This window comes from Bombyx mandarina, chromosome 19, assembly GCF_030267445.1.
Source record: "Bombyx mandarina strain Sakado chromosome 19, ASM3026744v2".
NCBI classification, from domain to species: Eukaryota; Metazoa; Arthropoda; class Insecta; order Lepidoptera; family Bombycidae; genus Bombyx; species Bombyx mandarina.
In genome coordinates, this window is record NC_143225.1 from 11,366,633 (window position 1) to 11,386,643 (window position 20,011).

The 20,011-nt window shown below is 35.6% G+C and overlaps 1 protein-coding gene across 1 annotated transcript in view; it reads right to left on the bottom strand.

Moving 5' to 3' along the window:
• LOC114239557 (putative phosphatidate phosphatase) overlaps positions 1–18,282 on the bottom strand; it is a 157,546-nt gene extending 139,264 nt beyond the window's left edge. Inside the window, exon 1 of the mRNA XM_028169844.2 lies at positions 18,025–18,282. Within this exon, the coding sequence (XP_028025645.2) occupies positions 18,025–18,136 (112 nt within the window). The 5' untranslated portion in view covers positions 18,137–18,282. The remainder of the gene's footprint in view (positions 1–18,024) is intronic.
• Between the last annotated feature and the right edge of the window lie 1,729 nt (positions 18,283–20,011).

A 20,011-nucleotide genomic window follows, 5' to 3' on the forward strand; every position in this document is an offset into this window, starting at 1 on the left:
AACGTCCAAAGTTAATTATGTTTTCAGAATTATTATTACAAAAGTAAAATATTACGTTCGATGCTTCTTAAAAACTCAAGTAACAAGCATTCGGGAATTAAGTCAGACTAGAGGTCCCGCAGTAGTCAATATTCGACTATAATTAATTGGAATTGTAAGTTTGTACACTATTATGATTGTATTTTATACTTCTATAATCACAAATTTCGCCAAGACTACACTATAAAAAATATAAACAAAGACAAACCATGTTTAATCTATTCTCAATTTGAGAACAGACGTTAAGAACAAAAGTTTGACAATAAATAGTATGCATGCGTGTGTGCCTCAAATAAATGGTATGTAGTGTGTGTAATGTTTTCTTTATTGATTTAATGTATCTTTTATGCATTATTTAAAAAAAATATTAGCATTGTGCACTTCTTCTCTATATTCTCTATAAGTGTGGAAAATTTCATACTCCTCCGTCCGCGCAAATTTCGTAAAAAGGGATACAAAGTTTTTACTTCACGTATTAATATATAGATTCAAGCTACTTCATTTCATTCAATTGATTGCGCATACATCTACTTTTTTATTTATTACTAAGATTATGATTGTCTCAGCACTTAAAAGGGAAAGCTACTTATTTTGATTCGGTATTCTATTACTCAGATCTTAATGGATTTTAATGGCCCCTCTCGATTTCAATGCCCGCAATAATTATAATGTCCGTGAGAATTTTTCATTGTTTTGGATGGAAGCTTTAAAATATTTAGCATAGTTTCTATTCGATTGAGCTAATTTAGAGTTCTTGGATTTTGTTTGCAGCAGCGTTGTCCCACTATTAAATCAACGAATAATAGTGTTTGGTAAATTAATTTATATGAAACGCATTGTCTAGTTACTTTTACTTACTAGTTACTTTACTTTTACTGGTGATAGGACCTCTTGTGAGTCCGCACGGGTAGGTACCAGCGCCCTGCCTGTTTCTGCCGTGAAGCAGTAATGCGTTTCGGTTTGAAGGGTGGGGCAGCCGTTGTAACTATACTTGAGACTTTAGAAATTATATCTCAAGGTGGATTGCGCATTTACGTTGTAGACAACGTTGTAGAAACCAGGTGGATTGTGAGCTCGTCCACCTATCTAACCAATTAAAAAAAAACCAACCACCAATAGTTTGAGCTCTACCATTCGTACTACTAAACACTTTTATGGTACATATTTTGTTCTCAATTACTCGCCGTGTACGGATGCGATAATTTCGCTGCTTCCTCCCGGCAACCGGTGTACAGAATAGGGCTACCATAAAACTCGCGAGTCGGAGTTTCGAAACACGAGTTTCCGTGCATTGAAAAATATACTTAAAAATAGATATAGGTAAGCTGTTTATCCTCTAAAACTTTTACACCATATGTGATATTTTATATTAACACAGAGACCCGAATAAACGTTCCAAATTCAGTCTACATTTGACTAGTTTAACTCGATCAAAAATTAGCTTTAAATTATTTAGTGATGTAATTAAAATTATTTTTACAGCTTAATATCATTTTTTTTTTGCAAATATATTTTTTCAAGCTTTTCTAATACCACCGTTTTCTTAGTCACAAACGACTAAGCTATTATCCACCGATCCAGTGGTAGATTCATTCGCGAAGCAGTTTCTCTTGAGTTGTTAAGTCTCCTTCGGAGGCGCTCGGGTAGCTGTTAGCAAATCCCACCCCTCTTGGCTGAGCCTTTACTCGCCCACCTGTTCTGGTGAAACTTAGGCCACCAGTAATCCTTCAATCATAAAAAAAAACATGAGTTCTAAGGTCTCAGTTTTTACAGTAAAACGGCTGCCCCTCAAACCGAAATGCATTACTGTTTCACAGCAGAAATAGGCGCTGTGGTCGTATCTAGCCGTGCGAGCTCATAACACGTTCTACCACCAGTAAAAAGTTTCCTTTTAATTCATATTTAAACCTAATGATTCTATTTTCATGATCGATATAGATTTACCTAATCATTTAAGCATTATTTAATAGGTGTTAGCAAGAAAAACACATCCCTGTTCTTGACCATAATCCGTACGATAATCCTCTGTTGTGAATTGCTATGCAGTGCAGCCGTAACCAGGGGATTATGGTAACAAGTCAGTCGATACTCACTAGTACGTTGTTATTGTAAGGAGATTGCCACAACGTGCTCACGTTCGGTTGTTAAGCGCATTTTAAGCTTACATTTTCTCCGTTTGTTTTTTCATAGGATCTTTTTTTTTTGAGACCGAAGATTACTTTAAAAATACGTTGTGTAAGAAACGTCGAATTAACCTCTCCTCTTCTGTACTAAGTTTTCGATAAATGTGTTTAACTCGATTCCTTAAAAAAATGGCGAACCCTTTTGATTTGATTTAGTTTTACCATCGAAATATATGAGAGAAACAAAAGCTTTATACAAATATTGACCAAAAGATAAAGATGTTGCTGCTCGTTTTTCTATGTTTAAATTCATATTCTAATATCAACGTTTTAATCTAAAATGGTCCTTCGAGCGTAATTAATTCACAGGTACCAAACACATAAGGGTTCTCATAAAATGCTTAGCAACGACTGCTAATTACGTTATCATACATTTTATTTTCGTTATAGGTGATATTGAGTAGTTATTATATATCCCGAATGTTTCCTGCTTACTTGGGCAGCAAACCAATTATGTACTATTTATCGCCTTTTGAAACCCGTTATTATCTGTTGCATCCAACAACCTTAATAATAATAAAAAAAAAACAACTCGTTGAATAATAATATACGAGCTGAGATTTCCATCGATAAAATTATCAGCCAAGAATCAGTTAGATGTTCACACATTTTAAATCCGCGCCTCCATCGGCACCTAATAAAATGTTTTCTTTACAAATGAATTCAAGAATGTTAACAATTTACGATAATGTTCTTATGACATTGAGAGTCGCGTCATGTACGAAAATATGGGCGATTAAAGTAGATTTATATGTCTTCAGCTAGTCGTTTTGTTTCTGCTAAGTACGCTTTGTTGTAAAAAAATAATTACGAGTGATATTTTACCTTCAATCACATCTTTATCTATCTATTTTTCATTCTCATTTACTGAATTGTTTAACGATTTAAATAAACCCAAGATCGCCATTACAAGCGTATGCATAATAATTTCCCTATTTCGTGTTTTATTTAGAGTCACGCATTTGATTTTTTAGGGTTCTAAGATGTTAATTTAGATACCAGTCTCGATCTTATCCGGTTTGGCTTTTAGTGGCGAACTCGAAAGGGAGTATTAACTGGTATATTGATTTAATGCTTTCAATTTCCACTTACATAACTTATGTTAGATCAAATTGCACTAATTCTCGTTGCATCCATCCAACGCCTACATTCCCATTGCAGGATGAAATTTGTTAAGTCTCCAATTCCCCAATTGAGAACGGTAGTTCGTTGAAATTAAATTGATCAAAACGAGGATGTACTTGCTAGTACGGGACCTACAGAGTTAGGACTAATAAACCACTACTCTTTTGTATGATAGAATCAACGAGTTAGTCAGACAGTGAGTCAATTCGAGTTCATGTCGGCGGGTAGGATAAAAAAAAAGAAAAGAAAAACGTAATCGGTGGTGATTAACCAACATCGGAGATCAACGTCAATCTTGTTGAATTTCAAAGCGAACGGTATTATAATGGATTAGCTGTTTCTATTACTAGCCCTTTGTTTCTGGGTAGTTGTATTTAATAGGTTCATTGGTCTAGTGGGAATCCGACTGCTGTGCCACGGCGTCCGAGTTCTGCCCACTGAGTTTCTCGCCGGATCTTCTAAATGGGTCGCGTTTCCGATCCCGTGGTAGATTCTGCGAAGCACGGCTCTTGGTAGGGTTCGTGTTAGCAACATCGTCAGGTTTGAGCCCCGTGAGCTCACCTACTAGACCAGTGACAAAAAAAAAGTTCAAGTTCTTTTCCTTGTCGGAGTCAGGATTTTGTTAGATAAATTTAGTAATCATAAACTACTTTTTCTTACCTCTTTTCCGGTGTCCAGCACGCTTAAAAAAATCCTAATTTGAATAATAATAAGAGCAGACTCATGTTCTTATTATTTTGTTCACTAACGTGATTGCTTTGCAGCGTAAATAAACATCACGATTGTTACAGCCTCACCACAACTACAGCTACCACATTATCACCGACCATCGTCAAACATTACAGAGTAAACAAAAAAAGACGGGAGAACTAATAAAAGAAGCTCATATTCTAAATTATTGGCTTCTTCCAAAAATCACGTACGCCATTAGAGCTCATTAAAATAGATTGTTTAGTTATTGATATTACAAATTGTATACGTGATTGTACAAATTGGATATTTCCTTTGAAAAAATTACGTATGAGTTGCGTTGCTAATTAAACGTAATAAACTGATCCTTTTCCTTTCACTAACTCGGTCTTTATTTAATGATAATGGAAAGGACGATTACCAATTACGGTAATTTGCAAAAATACATTTGTTGAGTAAAAGATGCGACGTTGTCATATTTTGTATTGGATCGTTTCAATTTTCAAATAATATAGAAATATTGAAAATTAACATTTCGTTTTAAGCTATTTTATCTATATATTAATAAGTGAAGCAAACACTTTGTAACCCTTTTTAAGAAAATTGCGCGGACTGAGGAGTATGAAATTTCCCACACTTATAGAGAATATAGAGAAGGAGTGCAAAATGCTAATATTTTTTCAATTGTCAAACTTTTGTTATTGCGTAAAGTCTGTGGTCAAATTGAGAATAGGCTAATATTGTTTATCCTTAATATTAATCTTGGCGAAATCTGTAGAAGTATAATAGTCTTTGACAATAAAACCATAATAATGTTTATTACATATAATTTCAATTATAGTTGAATTTCGACTACTGCGGGACCACTAGTATATTTAAAATCATTAAAATTATTATATAATATTCAACAAGCAGTTGTTGTTTGAAAGCGTGTAGGTAACATTGTTTATTTTGAAAAAATTGAACTGTGAGTGCTCTGAGGAATTTTGTTCGAGATGATACCGGCATCTTGTTTTTACCATCGCACCGCCCGCCACCGGAGTAGAGTTCATCCATACTACCTGGAGCCACTGCGGTCATCCACAGTGCGTTTCCAGAGGTCTTTTTTGCCACGTACCATCCGGTTATGGAATGAGCTCCCCTCCACGGTGTTTCCCGAGCGCTATGACATGTCCCTCTTCAAACGAGGCTTGTGGAGAGTATTAAGTGGTAGGCAGCGGCTTGGCTCTGCCCCTGGCATTGCTTAAGTCCATGGGCGACGGTAACCACTCACCATCAGGTGGGCCGTATGCTCATCTGCCTACAAGGGCAAAAAAAAATAAAAAAAAGAACATACTATAGTATGTTCTTTTTTTTCGAAATTATACCATAAAGAAACACTATTAAATCCCACGTGATAGTTTTATCACTGGCCCGAGCACTCTCGGCGAAGATGAAACATATTTGAATACTTGGCAACAATTTTTATTGTAACTCTATTGCTGAAGTATGATCAGTGATTTACAAAAGAATCAACATGGGTGTTCTGAGGTTTTAGATTATCATATTAAACTCGAGTTTGATAGTTATCTACTTGTAACATTTTCTTCGGTTTTCTGGAGTTGTAGACGTAACTAAAACTCTTTTACTTTATTAATTTCACATTAAATTTTGTAGAAAATCTCGACGTGTCCTTTATACAAAGTAAGACGGTAGGTAGCGTAATGTTTAAATGTCAACGAACAACACCTTAGTCGTTCACTAAGACCAGGAAAATTATTGAATTAAAATAATAAAAGCTAGATTAAACCATAAAAGTACTTTTAATTAATAACTACATATGATTTTTTAAAATTCAATTCTATTTTCAAAATCCTAGCATTTTCTAATGAACCAAAATTATGTTCTCAAATAGAACCTTCTCTGTTGACAAAATGTCAACAAATTGAAAAAACATTATTTTGTTGGCTTTATTAGCTTAGCTTAGCTAGATTATAACTTTTGTTTTATTTTATTTTATTTTTTATTGCTGATATGGGTGGACGAGCTCACAACCCATCTGGAGTTAAGTGGTTACATCCAGAACGTAAATGCGCCACCCATTTTGAGATATATGTTCTAAGGTCTCAGTAGTTACAACGGCTGCCCGACCCTTCAAGTCGAAACGCATTACGGCAGAAATAGGCAGGGTGGTGGCACCTACCCGCGCGGACTCGCAAGAGATCCTACCACCAGTAATTACGCAAATTAAAATTTTTCGGGTTTGATTTTTATTACACGATGTTATTCCTTCACCGTTGAAGTCAACCAACATTTGTTAAGTATGTATTTCATTAGAAAAATTGGTACTCGCCTGCGGGATTCGAACACCGGTGCATCGCTCAACACGAATGCATCGGATGTCTTCTTATCCTTTAGGCCACGAAGACTTCTACATATATCGTACATTGACGCGTATACGGATTGGTCACTCATACAACTATATGACCCTAAAACATTCTCGGACCCACGGTCTGCTCCCAACATTTGCCGACCGTCAATTCCCGAATACCCCGCGCGTCTAAGCCAAGCATGTTACGCAAGAACAGCTGCGCCACCTAGTGCGGTGCGGATACCGATAATGCAGGTAGTTATAGTACAAATATTGATAATAGCATGCCTGTACACGTGGGAACGGCAAAGGCGCCGCGCTTAGAACCCTCTCACCGCCACACACGGGCGGCATAGATTAAATACGATTACTAGAACCGACAATTAAATTTTTTATTTATTTATTTTTAATTACTGGTGGTAGGACCTCTTGTGCGTCCGCACGGGTAGGTATATCACCACCCTGCCTATTTCTGCCGTGAAGCAGTAATGCGTTTCGGTTTGAAGGGTGGGGCAGCCGTTGTAACTATACTGAGATCTTAGAACTTATATCTCAAGGTGGGTGGCGCATTTACGTTGTAGATGTCTATGGGCTCCAGTAACCACTTAACACCAGGTGGGCTGTGAGCTGGTCCACCCATCTATGCAATAAAAAAAATCAGTAAATAAACCATAAAATTTTGTTAGTAATTATTTATTTATAATCTATGTTCGTAACTTAAAAACCTAACACATAACTATTAGACTATAATATTACAATTTTTTTAAATCTTTTTTTTTAAATTTGCAACTGCTGAATTCTATCGAAATGTATACGAGCAGGTCAGTGCTGGCTTATTGTTATTATTGTCGCTCAATTGTTTATAATATATAAATCATAATACATTTTTTTTTTCAGAATATTAATTACTTAAGTTGGTATCCAGTTTATATTTAAAATGTTAGAATATCTACAATATGGTTAGGATTGGGGAAGGCAATTGAGAGCGTTAATCATAACTTATGGATATCAGTATTCTCAGAACCACAACCGATGCCTACCGCTGAATACGGAAAAGTATTAGACGATACTCATGATTCAAATGTTTTTTTTTTAAATTAAATTTACAGTCTTGTATAAATATACTCCAAATAGGCAGTGTTCGTTGCTTTGTTAAAGATGAACACATTAAACTGTGAAAGCACTTGTTATTCCGTGTTACACTGATGAATATAATAATATATATTACATGATCGCAAAATCTCATAACTAAGTATCGCCTTCTTTCAAGCAACAAACATACAAACAGTCTTGGTCCGTCAAAATAAAATAAAAAATACATAAAAACAAAAATGCACCAATTAATTGTCTTTCAAAAAAAATAAAGGCTAACTCGTTTTTAATTAGATAACATGAAATTTTAATTAATTAATATCTTACTTAACTTTAATTAACGATAGACAAGTTCTTGTGAATGTTAATTACCTCAACGGGAGTTTTAAGAAATCGAGGTATTATTAAAACTTTATGTTCATTCATATAAATCGATTAATTAATAATTATTCTGTACGTACGACCACTAGTATTATAGGATTACTAATATATTACATATTTTCGTGCTGTTGCAAGCGCCATGATCGCGCACAGACTAGCCTGTAGAATAGGATAGGTTAAAATATAGGATAGGACAGAATAACAGATGTTGTAACAGAAAATATGTTCAACCTCTTCCTAGTCCGTTTTTTGGGTGTTACCAATATACCTGATCGATATATTGGTCTATACTTTTGAAGTCGTCGTGACCTAAAGGATAAGACGTCCGCTGCAATCGTATGTAGCGATGCACCGGTGTTCGAATCCCACAGGCGGGTGGGTATCAATTTTTGTGTGTGTGGTGTAATAAAAATCAAACCCGCAAAATTATAATTTACGTAATTACTGGTGGTAGGACCTCTTGTGAGTCCGCACGGATAGGTATCACCGCCCTGCCTATTTCTCAGCAAGTGAAGCAGTAATGCGTTTCGGTTTGTAGGGTGGGGCAGCCGTTGTAACTATACTGAGACCTTAGAACTTATATCTCAAGGTGGGTGGGGCGCATTTACGTTGTAGATGTCTATGGGCTCAAATAACCACTTAACACTGGGTCGACTGTGAGCTCGTCCACCGATCTAAGCAATAAAAAAAAACCAATATACCTATATTACCGACCTATATTGGTATATTACCTATACGATATCGACAGATTTTTCCAGAAACTTTGAGGACTGTCAACGCCGTAAGCGCGCCTAATCAAAACTGAAAATCGCGGTAAAAACCCGTCAAATAACAGTGTTTATTTATAACCAATAAATAGCATTAGTACTACATGGAATGTATTCATCAAATTTGACTGATACATTAACAGCTATGAACGAATACAATGCTGACTTCAGGTTGTAAACAAAATGTTGATGCCCGACAGAAAAAAATTATTGTATTATGTATTTCAGGTCGACTTCATAGAATACGAAGGTATTGCTCATTTGATCGTAAACAATTGTACCGTAGTCATAGATATGTGAAATTAAAGGGCGGTTATTGCGTACCGTACAGAGCACGAGTCTTATCAGATCGCGACGGGGCAACGCAAAGTCGCCGTCGCCCAAAACATGTCTTGTCGGATCCCCCGGATTCACTCTCGGTGCTTTTAGGCCTCTCAAGCACCGGTCACCGTCCTCGTCGAACTTCGACGAGCGAACTAACCCATAGACACAGTCCACTGAGTCGCCAGAGATTCTCAGTGGGTCGCAATTCCGATCCGGTGCTAGATTCTGCGAAGAACTACTCTTGCGGACGACTAGTGTTAGCAAATTCTCTTTGGTTGAGCCCGTGAGCTCACCAACCGGTCCGGACGTAGCTGGAAGCCTCTTAAGCTACCATTGAACAGGTAGGCAAAAAAAAGCGCCACTTCGCAAGTGTAGCCTCCACCTTCCTACTTATTTCTACCGTGAAGTAATAACGCATTTCTGATTTGTATGAACCACAATTATGCTGTTATAATTTGAAATCATGATGATCGGTGACGTTATTTATTGCCTTATATGAACAAGGATAAGTACTAGCGGATTGAGAGAGGCCTTATTCCAGCAGCAGACGACTGTGGGCTGATGATGACGATGACGAAGTGCTAGCGCTAGAAAAGCCCGAGCAGAGAACCCTTATTAAATTTAATATGATCCGTTTATCAAAAAAAAAGATAATTCTTTTGGCACATCTGTTAATCTCATAATCTTTGTCTTCCACTACTTCGAGTAGGAATACGCTTCCTAATTATTGTAAACGCAACACGTTCGCAAAGTAACGATAGCGTAAAGGCTTTTAGTTGCGACGCCGCGTCCACTTAAACTCATTAAGTAACCACTTAAAAGGCTTTGAGCGAGGATTCACAGCGAAATCCGCTTAACGTCATAATTACCGAGGAACGCAACGTAAATAGTGCGTTTTTTACTAGTGCATATGAGCGGAAGAGTTTTTTTTTAAGTGTTTTTTTACTGTCCTTGTAGGCAGACGAGCATACGGCCCCCCTGATGATGAGTGGTTACTATGGACTCCAATAATGCCAGGGGCAAAGCCAAGCCGCTGCCTACCAGAAAGAGTGCGTCCGATGTGATTTTTTTTCCTACCTACGCTGGTAACCTCGAAGGGTCATTTTATTTAATTATTAGCGACCCGCCCTCGCTTCGCTTCGGAAACATTAAAACACATATGAAACCAAAAAAATAAAATAAAAAAAAGTAGCCTATGTTCATCAGGGACAATGTCGGCTTCTAATGGAAAAAGAATTTTTCAAATAGGTCCAGTAGATTCGGAGCCTATTCGAAACAAACAAACAAATCTTTCCTCTTTATAATATTAGTATAGATATAGATTTTAGATTTTTATAATATTTATTATATATTTTTTTTATTATAAGCTCGAATGGATAGGTATCGAAACCCTACGTATTTCTGTCGCGATGCAATGGTGCGTTTCGCTTCGAAAGTTTGAACAGTTTTTCTACAATTAATACTTAGACCTCATGTGTCATACTAACCTTGAAACTCTTGAACACTGAAACCTATGAGCTTCGGTAATCACATAACATCAGATATGCCGTGAACGCATCCACTGTACTTCTATTGCAATAACAATAAAGAGATCATATGTCACAGCACTGCACATCAATGATGTCAGTGAAGCGTACAAAAGTCGCACAAATTATTTGATCTCAAACTATTAACAACAGACCACACACAGATCTGACCTACATCGAAAAACATTACTATCAATCTATTTAATTTTATTTATTACTAACAAATGTTCGTCAATCGAAATCACGAGTGCTAGCCGATCAATATCAATTTTTTTTTATTGCTTAGACAGTTTAACGAGCCCATAGACATCAACAACGTTTATTCCGCCACCTACCTTGAGAGATGAATTCCATTCTCAGTTCTATAGTATAAAAGCTGCCCCGTCTATCAAACCGAAATGCATTACTGCGTCGCGGTAGAAATAGGCAATGAGGTGGTACGTACCCGTGCGAACTCACAAGACGTCCTATCACTAGTAAAAAACTCATAAGAATTATTAGATTAATAGAATTAGTTTTTAGAATTGATATACGCTCGCATAAATGCGGTCTCCTCTAGTGATTTTAAGATCGTTGGCTAAAAATTTCAACTACTAGTATAGTCTTCTACAAAACTTAATTTTAAAACAAAACCTGTATGGAATCTAAGGAGAATGACAGTTTTTTTTTTTTGACAACGTTCTTCGCGATCGTGGACGACATTAATTTACTTACACAACTACCATTAAATTCTTGTTATCATAACACAATGTATTAATAACACAAATAGAAATTTTAACGGATTTGCAAACTAAAATGAAAGCTGTTCGATGTCTAAGCGAAATAAGTGGAGTGCGATAGACCCATCATTAAGCTTTTACTGTTTTGACAACGCAGACCTCAAATTACCCACCCCGAAATCTGCGTCGGACGCGAAATTGCTTGCTATTAACTTTCGCATTGTCTCTGCTCTCCTTGATATTATAATAGAGTTAGAAAGTGCTTTCCGCTTTAGGGAATAGGTCACGCGTGACAGATCATTGTATACTGGTACGCAGTAAGTAAATATAACAGTGGTTTTACAAACATTAACCATATTTATTTAATATATATAGTTAATGTTCCTTATATATTTACTAGCGACCCGCCTTCGCTTCGGGAACTGTAATTTATTATTGACTAGCTGACCCGGCAGACTTCGTAGTCCATCAATTCAGAGGTCAAAGAAAAGAGATCAAATAAAAGACCTAAACTTTTATATAAAATAAACTTAAAACAAACAAAAGGAATCCGTCCGACGGGGGACGCGTCAAAGGAAAAACAAAGTTGTTATTTTTATTTAATTCCGAGGATTTTCATATTTATTCACCTTTTAAACCTTCTCTGGACTTCCACGAATAATTCAAGACCAAAATCACCCAAATCGGTCCAGCCGTTCTCGAGTTTTAGCGAGACTAACGAACAACAATTCATTATTATATATAGAGATATATATAGTTAATGTTCCTTATATAATTATTCACTAGCGACCGGCCTTCGCTTCGCTACGGGAACTGTAATTTATTATTGATTATGAAAATATGATAACAGATTTTTTTCCTACTCACTTGACACTTGTTATATTTTGGGTAATTCACAACATATCTTTATAAATTATATCCTATGTGAATTTTGTGTTGTTTGAATCCTTTGAATTTTTTGAATTTTGTGTTGTTCTGATTTATTAGCTATATTATTGTAAAGTTTCATCATTATCAATCCAATAGTTTTTGCGTGAAAGAGTAACAAAGATACATCCACATATTCTTACAAACTTTCGCGTTTATAATATGAATAAGATTACCTATATATTTATAATTTATTGTTATTTATTTTAATTTACGTTATCTATATATTTAAATATATAAAAGGATGTTTATCAGTCTCTGGTACCTATAACACAGGGAATCCTAAATTGGGGCCGCATGACCTTACGTGATTTATTCCCGGTTATTATAACCGTAACTTTTCGAATTTGTTTATTAGGCCAAGTGGCATCCCGATATTTAACAGTCATCGGAGCTCATAGACACCAGTCAACCTCGAAACGCCTTCTCCCATATTGAGGCATAGATCGATGTTTCATTTGCATAGATATCTCAGTTTTCCCGCTCTTCAGACACGGATCATTGATCTCGCCAGAACGTCAGTAAAATTTAGGGAGAAGGAGAAGTACACGATTTTTATTTTTTATTGCTTAGGTGGATGGACGAGCTCACAGTCCACCTGGTGTTAAGTGGTTACTGGAGCACATAGATATCTATAACGTAAATGCGCCACCCACCTTGAGATATAAGTTCTAAGGTCTCAAGTATAGTTACAACGGCTGCCCTACCCTTCAAACCGAAACGCATTACTGCTTCACGGCAGAAATAGGCAGGGTGGTGGTACCTACCCGTGCGGACTTACAAGAGGTCCTACCACCAGTAAGTAAGTGAATAAAAAATAATAAACAGGCAGATTTTATTATCATATAAGATCATTTAATTTTAAACCTAGTATTTTAGATATCATATTTATCAGTGTGGAGATTACGTTTATTTAATTAAATTAATACAGGGGTTTTTATTAGTACACGCTTCATTAGTATACTATTTGTTGATCTATTATGGAATTTAAATATTCTGAATTAGTCGGTACTATGAAAATTGCTATCAACTAGAAGCATAGAAGAGGATTAAGGCGTTACCCGAAACAGTTCTCACACGTGATATACGGCGAGAACGAGTGGAGATCGTTTTCCCGCTGTCAATCAAAATTAAAATACCGATTTTACGAATGCATTAAAAACATCCGTGTCCATTTTAAGTGCACTAAAATGAAAACGACTTTTGAAGATATCAGAAACGAGTCCTCGTCAAGTCACGGGACGGTTAGGGCAGGTTGGGGGCTTATAATCGGCCGGTACGAAGCGAAGCCTCTTTAACGGATACTCATAATCCGACAGGTCGCGGGAGCGCGTCGGTTGTTTTGACAGGCGGCCAATTACCTGCCACTTTAGTTGATGTCTCGTCCCGCGGTTCACATCCTGCGCCGATGAGGATAGAAGGGAGTTATTCAAATGTTTTGACGATCCATCGGATGTGCCAACTATTTGATTTGCTGTCCGTACATTTATGTAGACAAATCATTACATTCTGTCTAGTTCCAGGTTAATACGCTGTTACACTAATAGATGTCATACAGATCGTTTGGATGATTGATTAACCTCTTGCTGTAATTATCAATTGAATTTAAATTTTTTTTCTTGGTCATAATTAGATAACAATTTCTATAAATTTTAACAACCGTTTGGCTTTCAGGGAAAATATTTGTCTTGATTTTAATGTGCCAATTCAATATAATGTAATTATTATTGATACTTTGGTCATACTTGGGACCATGGGCCAAAATGAGCCTTAAAGAGGGACAGAAGCATTCGCGCCGTAGTTGGCTTAAAGGTCTCTTTACCAGACAGTATTTTTTTTAAAACACGTCGTTGTTTCTGAAGCTATCCGAGAAGCACGTGTCTTTTTAGTACAATAATAATAAAGAATAATTACTCTTTGAAAGTGATACGTAATCAAACTACTGTCGTTCGGAACATAAAAGGGATCATCGTCTCAAGTTATAGATTAAATTTCTTTGTAGATGACCAGGATCGAGTTCAGTAGGTGGAATAGCGGAATCATTGTAACGTGATCAATTTTATTTGTAATCGTCAGCATTCCTTTCGAGTATAAATTAGTTACATACTCGTGTCATCTAACATTAAGAATTATAATTTTAGACATTCTGAGTTCTAAGTCTGCAGGTAAAAAGGTATTCGTCAATATCTGCCTCTGACTCTATTGTCTCGATAAGTTATTATAGACGAAATTTGGAAGGTAGGCGTAAAAAATGACGAGTTGAAATTGCAAAAAAAGATGTGTGGTGTCGTGAGACACCTGATAGGAACGAAGTTCTTTATTATAAAAATATTAATTTTAAGTTCTATTCGAGCTATAAAGAAAATAAAACTGGAGCTTTCGCAACAACCCACGTTCATTCGGTAACGTGCGAACTTATTGTGGTTCATTCACGGTTGTTTGCATAAGAGTTAGTGTATTGTGCAAACAAACGCTCTGAGATCGTGGTCAATGAATGATAAAAAAATATGTTATTTTTTGTACGTTATTACAAAGTTCAGTCGTACACTGTGTGCATTGCTAATAAAAATCTTACGTTACGGGCGTTTTTTTATAGGTTAGGGTACCCCTTCGCATCGTCCCATAAGAAACTTCGTTCCAAAATAAGTATTAAAAGCTATATTATGAATATATAAATAACTGGGAACAAATGGTTATCTCTGCCCCAGCGAGTCAGTCAAAATCCTTAAAGCCCTCAAAGAACTAACGTCTAGAAAAGTCTGGAAATGTACAACAATGTTTTCAGTTTTTCTCAAAGTCATCGTCAGCAGCGCGAAGTGTGCTACACGAATAGTCACGGCTGGGAGCCCGCTAGCAATGTATTTACATTGTTTAATTTCATAAGAGACAGTTGCGTAAATAACTTGCTCATTGAAAGTCGAACACATAATTCGAGCCTTTTAATTTTCAATATAAAGACTAACACTTCTATATATGAACGAAATGATATAAAAATGAATGTCAGATACCACGGTGCTCCTACGGATATCCTGCAGAAATAGAATTGGATGATCTGGAGAGAGTTCATGTGGGTACGGGCCGCGTGAACGTACCACGCTCAGACACAGCCTACTGAGTTTCTCGCCGGATCTTCTCATTAGATCGCGTTTCCCGTCCGGTTTTAGATTCTGCGAAGCATTGCTCGCGCTTAGGCTAGTGGTAGCAACGTCACCAGGTTAGAACCTCGTGAGCTCACCTACTCACCCGGTTGCGCAGGCATAGCCCTTCGAGATTACGAGCATAGGTAGAAAAAATTTCGAACATATGCCAGTTTTGTAGTGTCACCTTGCTCTACGATAGTCTTACTGTTTTAATTATTCAAACGGCGGCTCACGCGAACGTATTGACACATAAACGAGTTACATATTCATGAAATTATTAAAAGTCACGCAACCTTGAAACAAATCATACTGTAGTTATTGTTCACTTTCCTGCCTTCAGAATTTCAATGTTCGTATTTTTATAGTTAGACAGTCTTATTTGTTAATAAGAAATACTGTACAGGTGAACGAGTATCGATTCATCTGGTGTTGAGTGGTTACCGATGCCCATATACATCAAAACATAAATTGCATCACTCATGAGGTCTGGGTCTCATTTGTAGAATACAACAGCTTGCCTACATTTCGGGCCGAAACGGATAGCTGCTTCACGGATGAAATAATAATGTACTCGTAAATAGGTGGAATAGTCCCTTAAACTCCCAGCGATTACGTAGGGAAAAAAAACACCACGTGGTTGACGAAGATAGCCGGTGGTTCCGTATATGTGAAGATAACAGTATAAGAAGCATTGATAGAAGATTTAAACACAGAACATTTACTTAAAGGCAATCTTCCATATTTGTCAAATGTGTTGTTTTAAAAAGAAATATACTCATGTACATAGGTTCACAAGATGCCCGTCATCGGAAATAGATATACGCATAGATATGATACGACGCATATATAGGGATGGCAACCACTTAGTAGAATTCTTAAATAAATTGAAAAATAAAAGCGTGGTAGCCCTATCAATCCCCGAGGTGTACTGATATTTTGTTATTGGAACAATTTGGGTGCAGTCAATGAAACAGGGTCATATGGCAGGTAGTCGAGACAGTGCTTGGGGTGATAAAGCGACATTTTATGGCCATAATTGCGGAGACACCTCATGGGCTCCCCATTGTCCTGTTCCGATTCTAGTCCGACGGAAAACTTAATGACGATTTTAATGTCGCTTGACTCTCGGATAGTCAAAAAAAGTCTTTGACATATTTAACTTAAGACTTTAATCTGTATAAAATTATTATTTAATCTGTAATACTAAGTATATGTTTTTGGTAGGCAGCGGCTTGGCTCTGCCCCTGGCATTGCTGAAGTCCATGGGCGACGGTAACCACTCACCATCAGGTGGGCCGTATGCTCGTCTGCCTACAAGGGCAATAAAAAAAAAAAAAGGGATGTTCAATTCTATCTATTTTAATGTCTACAATTAACAAAATTTAAATGTGGTTAGAACTCTTTTTCCATATAATCTCAAGCAAAGGGATTCCATATTCAACATTACAGACAACTTTTGAAATTTAAATGAAATCAAGATCTTAGTCTTAGAGTATAAAACCGAAATAGAGTTAATTTAGTACATAGATACAACATTTTATGTAGATTGCACTGAAATTTCCAAATCACATTTTTGATTTGCACCATTATAGGTCAAGTGAATAAATGTGGATATGCTAAACAAATAGTTTACACAAATAATTAATAAATTTATGGCAAAAAGTAATGAAGCATCATATGAAAATGCGCACAAAATTCATGTTTACTTGAAAGATTGTTTGTGCGAGTAATAATTGAATAGATCAATTTATGTGTTACATTGTTGTAAATTGGAAGAACTATTTGAGACCTTAAATTATTTGCATTTTTCTTTCAATATATCATTTAAAAGAATGGGACTTTCTCATTTTTGGGGGTTAGTCCCAATTGCTGAGCTCTCATGACGTTAAGTATATATATTCTAGTATATTCAGAGTCAACAGCACTAATTACACTTTAAATATCTTATAAGTTAAGATCAGTAATTTTGACACCGATTAAAAATAATACACATTAATTTGTTACATAATCTCAAACTATCGACAATAATAGAAGTCAAGACAAACTTTATGCCATTAAATAAAATAAATTATATAAAGAACCTAAAAATTACTATTAATTTTGAATTTGTTTTTTATTTGTTAATATTGTTTTAATTTCTTTTTGATATTTCAGTTTTTCTCAAATTTTATAAATAAGCTGATCAATATGCCATTATTAATAATAAATAATTTTAACAAAAATCACTTTGAGCTTGACCATAAGATGATTATTTAATTACCACAACAGTTATATGATTTAGAATCCAATCAACACATAGCAAAACTTTTATTATCGTTATTGTTATATCATATTTTTATTTCACTGATATTTTTAATGTATTTAATTATCTTATTCATGTGAACATAGAATAATATAACAGAAAATTATGGAAAAAAAGTACAATGGCATTGCTTATTTCTTTAAGAAATAACTTTCAGACCCAAGGGGTATTAAAATAATAAATTTAAAGTGATGAGTGTGTATGTATATTATATTTTAAATTAAAGTGTTTAACTAAGTCGTTATCAATTTTTTATAAATTTTTGACATCTTGCTAATATAAGCCGTGACTCACATTTAGTATTAATAATTATTTTTATCAATAACTTCATCAAACTTTATCAAATACCTACTTTAAAATTAGATAACCCTATTTCAATCTAGCTTCAATGATTCAGAGTAATTAAAATAACCATTTAAACGTATAGATTACATTTTTAATTCAGAATTTTAAGCTTACCGCAAAAAAGTATCAAGAAATCCAGTATTATTTTTCGCAGTATCATTTTAGAATCTCGATCTATCGTGACTGAATGATTACGCGAATTCGTTTTTCTCTCGGTTCTGTCCATCTTTAAACTTAATAGTCCAGAGTTTAATGTACAACAATAAAAATAACACTTTTCACTGTATCGATGTTACGAAATATTCGTTGTTGGAAAATAATTTGATAACACCCACACGTCAAACACCGAGCGCATGCGCGCGCGTACTGTCGGTTCGTTCAGAAAGACAAGAGCGAAAATCGAGATGTCAAAAATTGTGAAGAACGTGAACACCGACTATTTATTTAGTATAATGCCAACGACCACGCATTTGCAGAATAAGAGTCGCTTCATATTAGAATTCCGATTTTTAATCAAAATGGCGTCACATTATACTTTTCTAATTAGTATTATTTTCAAAACTAAGGAACTGTTTTTTTTTTTTTTCCTACCTTTGCTGATAGCCTTGAGAGGCTATTTCAGCTTCACCCTAACGTTTGTAGGTGAGCTTGGGGGGGCCCAACCGGAGAGTTGCTAATACTGGCCCTAGCAAGAGCAGTGCTTCGCAGAATCTACCACCGGATCGGAAACGCGACCCACTGAGAAGATCCGGCGAGAAACTCAGTGGGCTTAGTCTCAGTAGGATGTATGAAACTCTACTTTTCAAAGTCAGGCGTAAACATCGCTATCCATATTTACGCCTGACTAAATTTTGTCGCTGCATTTAGAAAATAAACTATCTATTTAGAATTCAGAAATGACCATAATTTAACGGAGCCGCAAAACATTAAAAATATATATTAAATTAACTATAGATACAATTAATAGCAAATTATGGGTGCATAATGAGTAAATGTCGTTAAAACAAGTATACCATCGAAATAAACGTACAAAACTGTCTAAATAATATTAATTGCAATCGAATAGCCGTAACGAAAGGATACAGCAGAAATATGTGACTTAACCCACGCGGACATACTGCGGGAAAATGCAAAAGTCAAATAAACTTCTTTAGCATATAATATCTTGAGATGTAGTTGCCAATTTAGTTTTATTTGATTCTCCAATGTCCCCCAGTTTCGATACAAACATAAATTGTTGTCACTATATCATCTTCCACGTGAGATGTAAGCTTATAACAATGGAATATTTTTTACAAAGAAATGCCGCTCGTAATCGGTAGCGACTACCCAGTGGGACACACACTTGTATTTATTTGTAGTTTTTTAACAAAGGAACCCTAAAGCTAAGCAGGAAATTCCTTGTCATAAAATTTTCTGACAGCTTATTCACGGTGAAATTGGGAATTAATTAATTAAACAGTGGCCGTGCGTCTACTTTGTAACCGATTTAAAAAAAAGATCAGGTTCTGAATTCGAAGGTATGTTTTTATGTGTGCTACTACCACAGAACTTTTTCTTTGGGTACCGATTTTAATTGGGTATTTTTTTTTATTTAAAACATGGTACTTCTCATGTGATTGATTGAAATTTTTATCGAGATCGGACCAGTAGATTTTTTCCTTAATAATGCATAATAATATTTATTATATACTTTTTTCACACGCTTTTATTAGCTTGATTGTATGTATTTTTGTTTGGGTCTAATGGAATCTTTGAACGTCATTTTCACCAACTAGAAGACGGCAAATTAACTTGAAAAACACACGCGTCAAAAACACGATACAAACATTTTATTGTCTGACTCTGTGGTTAGTAATTAGCGCCCCTGGATCTTGGGACGAGGGCCGTGCATTTGATTAGGAAACCTCGTGTGATGAACAGGTTTGTTTGATCTTTGTATGGGCGCTTATTATTTATAATATAGGTATTTATTAAAAAATTAAGTATTTAAGTATCTATGTTAGTCTCTGGCACAAATTGTGGCCGGATGATCGTGCGTGATTTGTATCCAGTTAATATTATTATTATGTTGCGAGTGATACCAAAACATTAACCTTTT